At 44.2% G+C, this 15,973-nt stretch overlaps 1 protein-coding gene across 1 annotated transcript in view; it reads left to right on the top strand.

The window, feature by feature from the left end:
• Nucleotides 1–15,020, top strand: part of HTR4 (5-hydroxytryptamine receptor 4) — a 338,048-nt gene extending 323,028 nt beyond the window's left edge. The window contains exon 9 of the mRNA XM_028493352.2: nucleotides 14,933–15,020. Within this exon, the coding sequence (XP_028349153.1) occupies nucleotides 14,933–15,020 (88 nt within the window). The remainder of the gene's footprint in view (nucleotides 1–14,932) is intronic.
• Nucleotides 15,021–15,973: the final 953 nt, after the last annotated feature.

Raw genomic sequence — 15,973 nt, 5'->3', positions numbered from 1 at the left:
CCAGCCAGTAAAAATTCAAACAGCCAGAGGTCACAGGAAAACTATTCAGGATTGACACAGACGGGACGGACAGTGAGGTCTTTAATACAAATTATAAAGTTTATGAAAATCTAAATTTTTATTTTATAGTAATATTTTAAATTTCATCTTGTTTCTTCAATGTGTAACTTTAATCTCATCCCCCATGTTTAAGTGTATTGCAGTGCAAAAAAAAGTGTTTGTAAGAGTTATATCTTCTGAGATTTTCATAAGGAAAGGCTTTTTCTCCCCCCAGAATTGCTCACTATTTCAGACATGTCTATAACTTACCTACACGTTGCACTCCCAAAAGTTCACTCATTAAACTCATTAAGGATTATATCCAAGAAAAACAATGTTGTTACTTGCATTTAAAAGGAAATATATAAATATGTAAGAGTAGTTAAAATTTTAATTAAGTTATTATGAAGGTCTAACATATATGTGCCAAATATTAGTTATTTGTAATAGTTTGTATTATCCTACGTGTAATCCCAGCCCCCGCACAGATTCTGGAAACCACTGAACTGTGGAAGACCCAGAGCCAAGGAGTGGTCTCAGCTCCTCTTGCACTAGAATGCATCACGGCTCCTAGTGTTTGAGTGACCAGGTACCGATTGTCTGATTTCCAGGAAAGCATATCATGCAAACAGACACCAGATATTTAAATCTGTGATTGTTTATAGCCCACTGAAAGTTTCTGAGTTTCTTTCTTAAATTTTCATGCCAGCATATGAGTTATTGAAATTGAAACTTTTCATAGAATAGACATAGTGTTTGGATGAGTGTTTAGAGAGTCTTATTCGTGAAAGATATTAAGGCATGTCATCAGGCTAATGAAGGACTAGAGAGAACCAGTTGAAGGAAGAAAAAGTTGTGGGTCCATATCACTATGTAATCATGTAGTTAATGTTTGACTAGCACAGTACTGGCTAATATTTCATGAGCACCGTGCCAGGCATAATGAGCACATACGATCATGCCTCACCATAAGTGGCTGAGGGAGGTACTGCTTTTATACTCTCTATGTCAGAGGAGGAAACTGAGGCATAGGGAGGTCCAAGATTGGGAGGCTTCTAAGTAATGGAGCTGAGATTAGAATTTTGGACATTTGACTCTCAACCACCATTGCTTGGCTAATGGTCAATAAAATTAATAACTGTGCTAGATGAATAAGTTATGGTTCCTTCCCACAAGAGGCTTGTAATTTATCTGGAAACATGCTACTTAAATGCATATACAGTTGTATTTAACAAGCCACAGTAAGGGCTGTCACAGGCAGTTTATATCGTCAAATAAATTATAGAAGCAGGAAGTGCTATGTTTGTTTAAAAGAGGGAAAGGGAATAACATTGAGATGGCCAGAGGTGGCTGTAAGGAGGAAGTGGCCAAACCCAACTACATTCTCAAAGATCCCTCAGCATGGACATATCATCGGAGGTTATAGCTAAAGAAGAGGGAAGAAGGGCAAAGAGGGTATGGTCTGTGCTTTTTTTCTTTTTTGCTGTACGCGGGCCTCTCACTGCTGTGGCTTCTCCCGTTGCGGAGCACAGGCTCCGGACGCGCAGGCTCAGCGGCCATGGCTCACGGGCCCAGCCGCTTCGCGGCATGTGGGATCTTCCCGGACCGGGGCACGAACCCGTGTCCCCTGCATCGGCAGGCGGACTCCCAACCACTGCGCCACCAGGGAAGCCCTGCTCTGTGCTTTTTAAACTTTATGGTGAATTATTTTAATCAGATTGCCCTTAAGAATTCTAACTACAGGTTCCTGGTTTTCTGTCTGGTCTCTTGCCTCATCTGAAGTAGAATTTGATGTTTTGACGAGAGAAGAAGTGGGCAGAGTAGGGAGAGCCTTTTAGAACCTGGGGCCCTGGAGGTATGGAGAGGATATTTGGATGGGGTTTCCTAATACAATATCTCTGGGAAATATGAGGAAGCCATGCATGGCTTTTCCTTCTTGGAATGGGACCCAGAGCTCGAGAAGAGCTTTGTTGCTCGCCTGGTCCAGAATCTGGGGGCTAGGGAGGATGGGGGTGGGGAAAAGGTTGCTCTAGCCTTTAGAAGGGAGGCTCTGAGGCCAAGATGCTCAGTTTAAAGGTGTGTGCTTCTGAGTCAGAGGGCTTTGAGTTCGAGTCACGGTTTTCCCTCTTACTAACTAGATTATTTTGGTCACACTGCATTTACTTAGCCTCAGGTTCCACATTAGGAAATGAGGGTTACTAGTACCTACCTCACAAGGTTGGTGGAATATTATATATGGGGATATTGTATATGGGACTATTATATGGGATGATTCATGTAAGGATGGGGCCTGGCTAATGATGAGGAAGAGGAAGGGGAAGGAAAGAGGGTGGCTTTCTGTACATATCTTGGCCATGATACCATGAAAGGTAATTTAGAACACTTGGCTTTTGTTCTGCCTTAGATGCTAACTATTGGGTGCCCTTGGACAAATAACTTTCCTCTCTGTGCTTGTTTTGTGCCTTGGTAAATTAAGGTAGTAACCTGCACTGTAAACCTCCCAAGTGTTTGTGTGACTCAAATGAGATTCTAGCTATAAAAGTGCTTTCCAGAGGTACAGTGTGGCATAACCATGTTGTGCAATAATTATACTCCCCTCCTTATCCTCCCCTAAAGGCACTCTGAGCCTAGTAGAATGCTTGCTTGGGCTAAGATCACCAGTCCACTAACCTGTGTGTTTTCTTTCTTTTCTTCTTTGCCAACTTCTGCTTGGCTCTTCCTCATCTGTGGCTGTTTTCTGTTTCAACTAAAAGTGGCTGTTCCTCTCTCTCCAGCTTCCTCCTGCTCTTCTGCAATAGACCATTTCCTGTCTAGCTCTGATTGTGCTCTGTAAGTCTGTCACTGTCTGTGTTGTGAGTCTGCCTGCATCTGTCCCTTCACTTCTTCCTACAAAATGCCCTTGGTTTCTGCTTATTCTTCTGTCCTCACTGGACTAGGTTGAGTCCAGTGGACACATCATATATCCTAGAAATATCACGGTTGTTGGCAGAAGCCTGCCATGCCAAGAGAGTTCCTTCTGGACCTTGATTGCTATTGATCTGAAGGCCAAAGGTTTGCATGGTTTGAGAGCTTTATTTTATTTTCTATTCCCTAATTTTAAATTTTGTTTGGGGCTTCTTCCCTGTTCTGGGAGCATAGCCTTCCCAAGCCCTCTGGGAGATGAGTACTTGACCGAGCTGAATTCATCCAGTGTTATCGTGGTCCTCAGAGGCTCACCTGGGTTATCCCAGACCCCAATTCATCCTGTATCTCCTTGGCTATGAGTGGTGAACTCCAACTTTCTCAAACAAATGATTGTGACTAAACTGATTTTTTTCAGTTTTTTAAGAAATCTTTTACTTTGAAACACTTTTATATCTATAGAAAAATAATACAGAGATAGTACATAGCGTGCCTATATACCTTTCACACAGCTTCCCCCAATGCTAACGTTTTACATAACTATGGAACATTTATCAAAAGCTAGAAAAGTAACATTTATCCAATACTATTAAGTGAACTACAGACTTTATTTGGATTCCCCTAGTATCAAATCAGATTTTGAGTAACTTTGTTCAAAGTCATTATTTTGAATTTCCATTATTAAGTTATTTTACAGTACAGTAATGGCCTTGAGGGATGTTTGAAATATTTTCCTCTGCCCTATATGGCCCTGGTTGGCTTTGCTATGTTGATTTTGTTGACCTTCTTATGACCTTCTTTTCTCTTTGCACATGTCAGCTATCATTTTTTCCTGCAATCAGTTTATCTACCACTAGCGTTACGTATTTCCCTTCCCATCCTAGTTTCCAGTCTCTCCTCTGCTGTGTGTGGAATAACCAAGCTTTCTAGAGTTGTATGCAAACTAAGTTTAAATATTCTCCGAGTGAAAAATGAGGAAGACTACAAAGAAAGTCCACACCTTTGGGACAACTACTCTGATTACTCAGAGACCTTTAAAAAGAACAAACAAGCAAACAAACAAAAAAACACCTCAGTGCAGGTTTCTGGATAGTTAAGGTCACTGGATACCTGACCTTTAGGTAAATGCAGTGTTGCTAGTAAGATTCACAGAAACACATACATGCACGTGCCCCTCTGCTAGTTCATTTTCTCTTGATGCCTTAGGTTTTCCTGAGTTAATGACTAATGGCAAAAAAGTCCTATCTCCACAATCTATACTGTTGTTTCCTGCTCTCTCCATCCATATTCTTTCTTTGACTCCTTGAGATCTCCTGTATTAGTCTGCTCAGTCTGCTATAACAAAATACCATAGACCAAGTAGATTAAACATCAGACATTTATTTCTCACAGTTTGGGAGGCTGGGGAATCCAAGATCGAGGTGGAGGCAAATTTGGTTCCCAGTGAGAATCCTCTTCCTGTCTTGCAGACAGATGCCTTGTCACTGTCCTCACATGACAGAGAGAGAGATAGAAAGACAGAGACAGAGAGAGCATGGCAGTGAGGGTGGAGAAAGAGGACTCAGTTCTTTTTTCCTCTTCTTATAAGGGCTCTAATCCCATCATGGATGCCCCACCCTTATGACCTCATCTAAACCTAATTACCTCCCAAAGGCCCCATCTCCAAATACCATCATATTTGGGTTTAGGACTTTAACATATGAATTTGGGGAGAGATAAAAAAAAATTCAGTTTGTAACGCCTTCCCATCCTATACCAGTTGAAAAATATTCCTTTTGTATCCACAGACTCCTAGCTTCTTTGCCAGGGGGTTTCCATGGCAATGACCCAACCCATGATGTAAGTTTTGTGCTAGGATAGCTTTCTCAGTCTCCTTCTCATGGAAAGATTGAGAACCAGAAATACCCACAGCAGGGCTTTTTCTAAAAGAGGGATGTGTGGAGGTGTGGGAGGTTACATCTCCCCCCACACTGTCCCCCAGAAGAATAGAAAGCGACATCACAAATGCAGAGATAACCTGAGTGGTGTGACACACAGGGCTATCATGAAGGTCAATGAGAGAATAGTTGCCAACATACTTTGTAATCAGTATAAGTCCCAGGCAATGTGGGGGAGCATTGTCTCATTCTGTAATCCATTCAGTAAATATTTCTATAGATTCTATGATATTCTGCACTATATGTGAGGTGTTGTGAGCTATGTAGCAAGTATTAAAAAGAATAAGGCTGGGAAGTACTAATAGCAAAAAGGGCTCAGGATTCTAGCATGCCTGGGTTTGAATCCTGGCTTTGCCGTTGCTAGCTGAGTGACCTCTGGCAAATCTTATAACCTCTCTGAGTTTCAGTTTCCTCATCTATGAAATGGAGATATATAAAATAAGTGCTGACATCATAGACTCATTGTAAGTATTAAATGCAATAACATTTTAAAAGTACAGGGCTGGGACTTCCCTGGTGGCGCAGTGGTTAAGAATCCGCCTGCCAATGCAGGGGACACGGGTTCGAGCCCTGGTCTGGGGAGATCCCACATGCTGCGGAGCAGCTAAGCCCATGCGCCACAACTACTGAGCCTGCACTCCAGAGCCCACAAGCCACAACTACTGAGCCCACGAGCCGCAACTACTGAAACCCGCATGCCTAGAGCCCATGCTCCGCAACAAGAAAAGCCACCACAATGAGAAGCCCGCGCACTGCAACGAAGAGTAGCCCCCACTTGCAGCAACTAGAGAAAGCCCACACACAACAACAAAGACCCAGCACAGCCCAAAATAAATAAATAAATTTATTTTTAAAAATAAATAAATAAAAATAAAAGTACAGGGCTGAAAGATTGTTTCTTCTTATCATATAATAAGATATGGGCTCTGCCTTCCAGGAGTGTCAGGAGGCCAGACATATGTCCAATCAGGCACCTCACATTAGCAGATAATTTGTGTTCCTATCAACAGTAAATGCTCATGGATGGTGTAGAAGGCTTCTGGAATGGGTCTTAAAGGGTGGGTAGGATTTGGATGTGGCAGAATGTGGGGAGTCATAGTAGACGTGGAAGACAGGGATCGTGGGTGTTATGTCATTTAGAATACTTTGGCCTATAAGCACTAGAATGCCTAACTAAAATTAACTTTAAAAAATAAGATTATCCATTTACAAGATAGAAAGCTTGGTTTGGTAGAGTTTGGTAGTTTTAGGATTGGTTAATTCAGCAATTCAGTAACACTGTGGAGGACCCAAATGCTTTTCCTCTGCTCTTTTCAGCCTGTTAGTTTTCGTTCTGGATGATACTCTCATGGTCACAAACTAGTTGCAACAGCTCCAAACATTGTATCCTCCTCACATAACCACAACCAAATGCTAGAAGATAAGGCAGACTCTTATCATACTTGTCTTTTATTCAGGAGGAAAACATTGTCCATCAGATTCCCCTAGCAGACCTTCAGGTCATCGATCAGAAGATCAGAGGCCAAACCCTTAGCTGTCAAGCATCTGGTGTTTTTGCCTGTACTAGGAGACAGGCTCTATTAGAAAGAAAGAAGAGTGTGTGGGCACATGCTTTAAAGTAAATAACTCACAGTGCCTACCACAGGCTCTAAGCCCATTCATGCTTCCTGAAGAAAAACAAAGGGAGATTTATTGGAAAGATACAGAGATATCTCATGGATCCCCAGAGCAGGAAATTTACTGGCTTTCATGGTGACAAATAAGGAATATGGGTGCTTTTAGGGATTAGTGTTCCTCTTTCCACCTCTCTGAGACCATAATCTCTTGTCTATTTTTCACTGTACATCAACTTCATTCTTTTCTCTTTCTGGATCAACTTTGTCTGATTCTATGAACACATGGGTCAAACCTGGCTCCCCCAGGCAGCCCTTCCCATTCTCAGTTCAAGCACTAAGACCCTGATAATATCTCCAAGTCCCCAGTCACATATTTCCTGGAGGTAGAAGCAGAGTAACTTTGGACTCTGCTATGGCCAGGAGGTAGAGCCTCCTGCAGGGGTGGGGACCGGTCCTTAGATTATGGAAGACAAGGGCTGGGGAGCACTGCCACAGCTGTGTCCTATGGTGAAGAAGCACATGTAAGAGATTGTGAGCCGGTGATGGCATGGGGTAGGGAGGCCAAGAGAGGAACACAGTTAAAGGAAGCATTCCCTGTTTTGGAATCACTATAAATGTCTGTGTAAAAACAAACAGCTGAATCATAGGTGTGGATTTTGTTCCTGGCTCCGCTGATAATCAAAGAGAGGACCTGAGGCCAGAATCCCTTAACTGTTAACAAGAATATCTGTTTTCTAATGACAGAGATAAGCTAGTCCAGAGTAGAACAACCAGGGAGCCTAGGGAGAATAGGAACCCTGGTCTACGAGGAATCCTGAAGGACTGGAGGTGTTTCTCCTGGAGAAGAAAAGTCTCAGGGGGGTTGAGGGCTCCATAATGAATGACATCAGCATCCACTTAGGTCTGCAGGCTAAACTCAGACTGGACACCCTTCATGGTCAGTGGAATCAGTGAGCGTGTCCTGCCCATCACCGTCTGCAAGGTCCTTCTCTTTCCTCCTGCCCACTGCTCCTACTTGTGCTTTAGACCTGTCTTTTCCCTTCTGGAGGAATGAGGCTCCACACTGGTCTCAGTGTCCCAGTCATCCCAGTTATTCCCCACAGTGCAGCCAGTGTTCATTTCACTCTCCATTACCTAAAGACTCAGCCTAACCTCCTGAGCCTAGCTTTTAAGACCCTTGGTCATGGGGCCTCTACCTCCTTTAAGCCTCATCTCCCAGAACCCCCATCCTCACCACGTAGAATACACTCTTAGAACATTCACCATTCCGCAAACGTCACTCCAAGCTCTTTCCTGCCTCTGTACCTTGCCTAGCCCATGCCGTACCTTGAAAGCCCTCATTGCCCCCATGTCCAATGCATCAGTGGGTCCTGTCAGCTCTATCTTCAAGATATATCCTGAATCTGACTGTTTCTCAACACCTCCACTGCTACCATCCCCCATCTCTGAGTCACTAACATCTCTAGGCACCTTGAAAATCACCTGTGATGTATGTGTAACTGATTCACTTTACTGTACACCTGAAACTAACACAACATTGTAAATTAACAATAAAAATTTTTAAAAATAAAAATAAAGAGAGCCAGTCCACACTGCCAAAAAAAAATTACTCTAAGCATAATAACAGTGTTAAATTAAAATTAGCATATTCCATCTTAAGAAAAGAAAAGAAAAGAAAATCACCTGTGTCAGGCAAAATAATATCCAAAGAGATCCACATCCTAATCCCCAAAATCTATGAATGTATTACCTTAGGTGGCAAAAGGTACTTTGTAGATGTGATTAAGCTACAAGTATTGAGATGGGGAGATTATCCTGGGTTATCTGGGTGGGCCCACTGTAATCGCAGGCATCCTTGTAATAAAGAAGCAGGAGGGTCAGAGTCAGAGAAGGAGATGTGATGGTGGAAGCAGAGGTTAGAGCAGTGAGGCCATGAACAAAGGTATGTGGGCAGCCTCTAGAAGCTGGAAAAGGCAAGGAATGACATTCTCCCCTAGAACTTCCAGAAAGAATGCAGCTCTGCCCAACACCTTGATTTTAGCCCATTGAGACCCATTTTGACCTTCTGACCTCCATAACTGTAAGATAATAAATTTGCACTCTTTTAAGCTAATAAGTTTGTGGTAATTTGTTATAGAAGCAATAGGAAGCTAAGATAGCTCCTGATTTGCCTCCAGGCTCCCACTCCAACCTCACCTCTGCCCATTCTACACACCACAGCTAAAATGTTCTTCCAAAACATGAAGTCCTCATGAATCCATTCTCATTACCTTGGCCAGCTTCCCACTGCTCTTAAGATGAGCATAACAGCCCTTAGCAGGGTGAGTCTCTGAGTCTTCACTCTCCTCTTGAAGTGATGCTCGCCCTGTTCTACTCTCACAAGGCACACCTGCCCTCAGGACCATGGTCTTTTACTCTTGCTGGCCCTTTTGCCAACATCTTCCTCCTCTTTACCCATTTAACCTCTACCCATCTTTCAGTTCTCATCTCCCTCACTTCCTCAGTCACGCTACCCTGACACACTAACCTCGGCCACATCCCCTATGACATGTTCTCACAGCACCGCCAAATACCTCTCATCCCTAACACTTCTCAGGCCTGCGATTTTCCATCTCACTGTGGGTCTCCCGCACTACACTGTGAGCTCCTCGAAGACAGGGACTGTAGATTTTCCTCACCGCCCTGTTACCTCCAGGGCTCGACACAGTGGTAGGCACTCAAAATATATTTTTAAACAAATAAGTGGCTGAATGAATAAATGCCTAAGATTTGAAAGTCTCACTTCTCCCTGAACATCAAAAAACACCCAAGATGAGATCTTTGTTTCCGGGTAATGGGGCCCTGGCTTTTGTGAAACTCTGTCTTAGGGTTGAATCTCTTTAAACTCATGCACCTTGCGTTTTAATAATTAAAACATCTTGCAGTCGCCTCCATATGAGCAATGCCATGCGGGGTAGGGCCGGGATGATGTGTAATAAAGTCTAATCATTTCCTTATAATACTAGGCTGGGCAGGCAGAGGGGGCTATTATTATGCGACTAATTTCCTCATCCAGGCTGCTCTAAGTGTGATGCTAATTGCTCAGTGAATGAATTGTAGCCTCAGGTAGTTACCAAACCTAATGTGGCTTCAGTCATGCTTGAGTAAATTAATGTAAAGAGGGAAAGCAACCCAGCTTGAAGGAAGCTGCCTCCTGCCTTGCTGTTGCTTGGGAAACAGCAGTTGGGTTTTTTCATCTGGACTTGGAACTGCCCAGGTACACCCACACATCTGGGGTCTGCTTTCCCCAGTGCAGCTGCAAGATTGCAAGTAAGATATTACACCAAACAGAGCTGAGAGACTTTTGCCACTCGGAACAGATGACTGTCTCTCTCTGGGGCTGTTTCTTTGTCTGTAAAACCATCTTGAAGGTTTCTTTCAGCCCTGTGATCAATGACTAAGTGAACAAACATTTGATTATTAAAGAATGGATTTCTGCACTGAATCAGCAATCAAGCATGTGTTCAAGTCTTACCTCTGTCATCAAATAGCAACAGTTCTCATAAACATTTATAGAGTGCTTACTAGCTGGCTGTCACTGTTCTAATAAGCATTTTATGTGTGTTATTTCACTGAATGCCCACAACAACCCACAACATTTTGAATAGTTCACAGAGCTAGTCAGTGCCAGAGGTAGGATTTAACCCGGCCATTCTGACTCAAGAGCCTATACTCTTTTTTTTTTTGGCGTTACGCAGGCCTCTCACTGTTGTGGCCTCTCCCGCCGCGGAGCACAGGCTCAGTGGCCATGGCCCACGGGCCCAGCCGCTCCGCGGCATGTGGGATCCTCCCGGACCGGGGCACGAACCCGCGTCCCCTGCATCGGCAGGCGGGCCCTCAACCACTGCGCCACCAGGGAAGCCCAAGAGCCTATACTCTTAACCATTCCATACATAACTCCTTCTCTGACCCTGGGAAAGTCACATTTTTTGCACCTTGGTTTCCTTACCAGTGAAGATTTCTGCACCCACTACATGTCCAGACCTTTGCTAAGCTCTTTATAGATGTTCATTTTATCGTCCCAACAAAGCTGTGAGGTAGGTAGAACTAATCTACTTGATTAGGTCACACAACTAGTAAATGGTAGAGTCAGGATTTGAATGCTGTTCTGCAGTATCATGTACTTTCATGTACCCTTGTTAGAGAAACACTGCACCAAGTCATTCGTTGTCACCACAACATCATGTGGACCTGAATGCAATTCAAACTCTGAATTCCCAAGGCAGTATGAGTTCATAAGGTGGCTTCTAGTTCATCCCAAATCTGCTCAGATTGTTTATTTACTATCAAAGTGAAAATACCAAATTAAAAATACATCTCATGAGATTTGGGACAACCTCTGCAGGCCAGACTCCATGTGAGACACACTGCCCTCTGCTAGAGTCCTGCCAAGGAAATCTCAGACCCGCTCCTCCTTTCTGGGTGCCTCACCCACCACGGTGAGAGGACCATCCAAAGGTTGTAACAGAACACACGCCTGTCTGCTCACCCTCCTATGGAACGAGAGCTGCTGCCTTTCCACTGAACTCTGGAGAAAGGGAGCCTCCACTTGTTATTCTGAACAATTCACTTACTAGCACATGAGACATAGATACTCAGGAGAGACGTGTTCAAGGCTTCTGTAGAGGTGTGCCTGATTCCATGGCAGTATATCTTCTCATATGATCAGAAATACCAAAAGCTACCTCAACCAGGACACCCTCTTCATGTGGACTTGATTGATTGCCAGTGAACGTGGCTTATTGGCCGTGAACAGGGCAAAGGTTCAGGAGTGTGTTTTGAGGTTAAGAGTGTGGGCATCATGGACACTGTGACCTTACATAAATTGCTGCTTGATTTCTCTGAGCCTCAGTTTTCTCATCTGTAAGGGAGGTCCCAGTATAGTTGCTACCACTTAGGGTTGTGAAAAGTAAATGATATAAATGAAGTCATGTATGTAATTACCAAAAATCATGCCTGGCATATATCCTAATTCCTTCATAAAATGAGCGGTGTATGATTTTCAGATACTGCAGTACAGCCCCATTTCACAGGGGTGTTTGGTTCTGAGCCCTTTTTTGAAGACCTGTATTTAAGTCATTAAGCAATGCCATTCAGGGGCAAGAGCAACAGGCAAGCATCTGACTGTGGTCCTGGCCAGGCTCTGCCACTCCCTTACCATGATGCTCAGTACTCACTTAACTGAGCTGACTCTCACTTTTCTCCTCTGTATAATATTGGTCTTATTGCCTACCTTGCCTGGCCTGAAGAGCTACTTATAAATAAAGTCATGGGTGGGAAAATCAGTTAGTGCTGTTTTGGTACACATGCTTTCCAAAAGAGCTCTTGTGATTCTGATAAGGGAAAAAGACAAGATCTGGGAACCTTCTACATCTTGAGTTCTTTTAGGTTTTACCTATAAAGGAAATAAAGGAGGAAAATGTTTTTAAACAGTAAACTGCTGTGCATATATAATTCTTGTCATTATTGTATGCTCATAAGTAAATGAGGTATTGAGGGAAAGAAGTAAATAGAATAATTTCAGTTTCAGTATTTTGAGATTCTACTTTGTGGCAGACCCTGTGCTAGTGTTTTTCGTACATGATGCAATTTGGTCCATACACCAGTACCGTGAGGTCGGTATTATCACTCTCAGTTACACTGGAGGAAAATGAGGCATAGAGAGATTGAATAACTTGCTAAATATCACAGAGCTGGTTTAGTGGTAGAGCCTGGTTTGGGAATGAGGTCTGTCTGACTCAAGTCATAGTTTTCATCACTATGCTGCATAACACAGCATCCAGTTGGTGAGCCAAGGCAAGGGAAACACCAACACACGTGACAGAGTCTGAGAAGAGTTGTAAAGGCTAAACCTTCTGGTATTAAGTATAACAGCAAACTACTCTGTCACCTGGATTATTGCTGTAACCTCCTAACTGGTCTCCCTGTGTTCACCCCACCTCCATTCCATCTACTCTCAGTAGAGCAACCAGAGAGAGCCTGCTAAGAAGTCATTTCAGATCATGTCAGGGCGCTGCTCAAACCTTTCACATGTAGGAAAAGTCAAAGCCTTATCGGGATCTGCCAGCCGTGGCTCCTCCACCCCAACGCTCTGGCCCCGGCTACCTCACTGACCTCAGCTCTCAACCCCTTCCATTCCGCCCCTCACTCCTTCTTCCTTGGCGCCCAGCATCCTTGCTTTTCTTCAGACGTTCCAGACAGGATCTAGCCTGAAGCCCTTTGCAGTTGCTGTTCCCTCTGCCTAGAATGTTCTTCTCCCAGATATGCACATGCCTCCATTCTTCATTATATCTCACAGGATCCAGACAGAAGACAGAAACCACACCAGCTATTTAAACAATATTTTAATAGTGTATATGGAGGTAGCAACTGTAGGAAGCAACTGCTCCCTCTAGGGCTGAGGGAACAAAGGGAATAACTGAAAATATGTAGAGACTTAGAGGGATCCCACAGAGCAGAAACTTGACCTCTGAGGAGGAGGCACTGTCTCTGAGGGGCTGCCGTGAAGCTGGTTATGCAAGAGTTGGAAAGACTGTAAACAAGACCTTCCGCTGCTACTGCAAGGCAACTGCAAGGCATCGCCGCTGCTGGGCGGACGAGGCGTGGCTGGGGTGATGCTCACGAGAAGCAGGAGCAGGTGGCAAGCTCACAGGAGGAGCAAAAGGTCCCTCTCCTCCTTCCAGGCTTCCAGCCTCTTCCAGCTGGAGGAGCCTGATAGGAGCTAGCCGACAAGCCAACATTTGCTTTGCAGAAGCACAAAGCCAAACTTGGAAGGGTGGTGTTGAGGCTGAGAGATTATGACTCAATAGCTGGAATGCTGACCTCCCTAAAGCCTTTACTCACATATCTCACTGGGCCCTGCCCTGGCCTGCCCTCATGAAGACTGTGTGATCCAACCCTTTCTATAACCCTTCCCGCTTCATTCTTCTCCTCAACACTCACCTCGCAGGTGCTTGTGGTTCTTCAGGTCATATCCCCTCTGCTCACCTCTATCTTAGCAGCACCGCAGTGACAGTTCTGTGAGAGCAGACTCATGCCCTTCACTTTGTGTTCCTCAGCTAACACCTGCTTCTATCCAGCTAGGAGGACTTTTTATTCTAGATCAGGGCACTATGGACATTTGTGGCCAGATAATTCTTTGTTGTGCGAGTCTGTGCTGTGTATTGAACAATATTTAGCAGCATCCTTAGTCTCTACCCACTAGATGCCAGTAGCATTGCCCCTGCCATGACAACCAAAAGTGCCTCCAGATTGTTCCGGTTAAGACTCACTGTTTTAAATTTATACCTACTCCGTGGCTTGTGTGCGAACCAGTTAAGCATGTGGGTGTTGGCCTCAGATAGACCAGGTTTGATTGGCTGTATCTTCACATGTTACCTGTACTCCTTTGGGCAAGTCACTGAAGCTATGTGTTATTTTGCTTAAATGAAAAATAAACATAATAACCATCTCATGGGACTGTCATGCAGATTACATAAGGTAATGCGTGGAGAGAGTTTAGTACCTGGTGCCTTGTATATACCAACCAGCCAACATGAGTGAGCAATAAATTATTATAATTCAAAGGAAAGCATCAATATAATTCTTGAGAAACCACCCACAAGTTGGTTGTCAACATATGATGCCAAGTAAGTGGTATGTGTTCTTTTATTTGTTTTACTGAATGGGCTTTACACTGGCCTTGGGAATGAGAGGTAATAGAGCTCCTAAACTGTACAATGTCATAAGAATAACTGCCAGATGCTGGAAACTGGGTTACTGATGACAGGACCCACTTGCAATTGAGATTGATTCAAATGCAGTTAACATATTGAGTGTAACCGTGTGATACTGCAGAAAACTAATAAACACTTGTCAAGTAGTAAATTTCACTCCGATGCTTAGAGTCAACTTGCGGTTGGATTCATCTAAGCAGTTTACTATCCCAGATGTCACCAAAAGGAATCCAACTAACAAATAGAGCTACATTGTCTTTCAGGCTCTGAGTGGTTTACTAATCTCAGTTAGAGCTTGGGTATTGCTGAACCCAGAGCCATCCCTTGGGAACTTAGCATATTTAGATACTGCTTGAAGCGGTACATAGGGTTCATTTTGATGAGTAACACGAGAGCCCCAGGCTTTGTTGTGGGGAAATAAATCTGGGTACCAATCCCAGCTCTGCCTCTCACCCTCCATGTACCCCTTTCCTCAGGACTTCAGTTCCTCACCTTTAAAATAAACAGTTCAGATGCTGTTATTTGGGCTTCCCTCTTGGTGAAGTACCAGCCCCTGCCTGGCCCCACCTCGCCATGCTCTCAGAAGTGTGCAGCAGAAAGGAAGTCAAGAGTGGTGGGAGTGCTGTCTTCGGCGCATCTGAAGGATGCCTGTCAAACTCTCAAGCTTTCTTTCCATCCTTCCTAGGTACACAGTTCTGCACAGTGGACATCACCAGGAACTCGAGACACTGCCCATACACAATGACCCAGAATCCCTGGAATCATTCTTCTGACTGAGGACGTGGCTCACAACTAAGCCGTTCATCCCCATTCATGTCTGCATGAACAGGATACCCTGGCATCTCTCCTGACTCTCATCACCACCAGTGAGGCGTGGGGCAGTAGGACCAAGGGCCCAGGAAAGGTACATGGATGACAGGGTTGGACAGGATCCAAGGCCAGAGCATGGAGGATCTCAGACTTGAGAGGGACTTCAGGCACCGTCAGATGCAGGCTCCCAGCCAACACAGGAGCAGCATCCTCCATAGCGTCCCTGGAAGTTGGTCAGTCTTTGCTTGTACACCTCCAGGGATAGGAGCTCACTACCTCCTAATGCAGTTCCTTCTATTGTGGAGAAGCTTTAGTTATAAGGAAGGTCTTTCCTTTGTTGGAACACAAAGTTGTCTCTGCTCTAGTTGCATCTGGGAACAAGCAGTTGGCCCCTTCTTCCACTGAGAGCCCTTAAATATTGGAAGACAATGATCTGCCGCCTACCCACCCTTTTAAGTCTTTTCTCTGAACTCAACAGCTCCAATTTCCTCTCCATTCTGGCCATCTTCCTCTGGACTTGCATTGGTGGGTGAATTAATCAAGGCCCTTATAATGAGATTAGGTTGATAGTAGTGCCAAGATGTCTGTCCAGAAGAACTGAATTTTGACAAGTGAAGCATCAGTGTTTTTTGGTTCATAGACCTGAATATTTTTCTTTTTTTCTTGGGGATAGACTTTGGAAACTCTGCTTAGGTTTTGGTTTGGATCCATTACCAGAAGGCATCTTTACAGCTGGTCTGGTGTGTGTGTGTGTGTGTGTGTGTGTGTGTGTGTGTGTGTGTGTGTGTGTGTGTGTGTGTGTGTGTGTTTAAAGATGACATTTTCTCATTGGCATACTGGCTGTGAGGTCATTTGAAGTAAATCTTGATTCACTCCCCTTCCGTGACAATGGGGAAAGGACCTACACCTTTACCGG

Source organism: Physeter macrocephalus, chromosome 8 (genome assembly GCF_002837175.3).
Source record: "Physeter macrocephalus isolate SW-GA chromosome 8, ASM283717v5, whole genome shotgun sequence".
Classification (NCBI taxonomy): domain Eukaryota; kingdom Metazoa; phylum Chordata; class Mammalia; order Artiodactyla; family Physeteridae; genus Physeter; species Physeter macrocephalus.
This window is presented reverse-complemented; position numbering and strand designations above follow the sequence as displayed.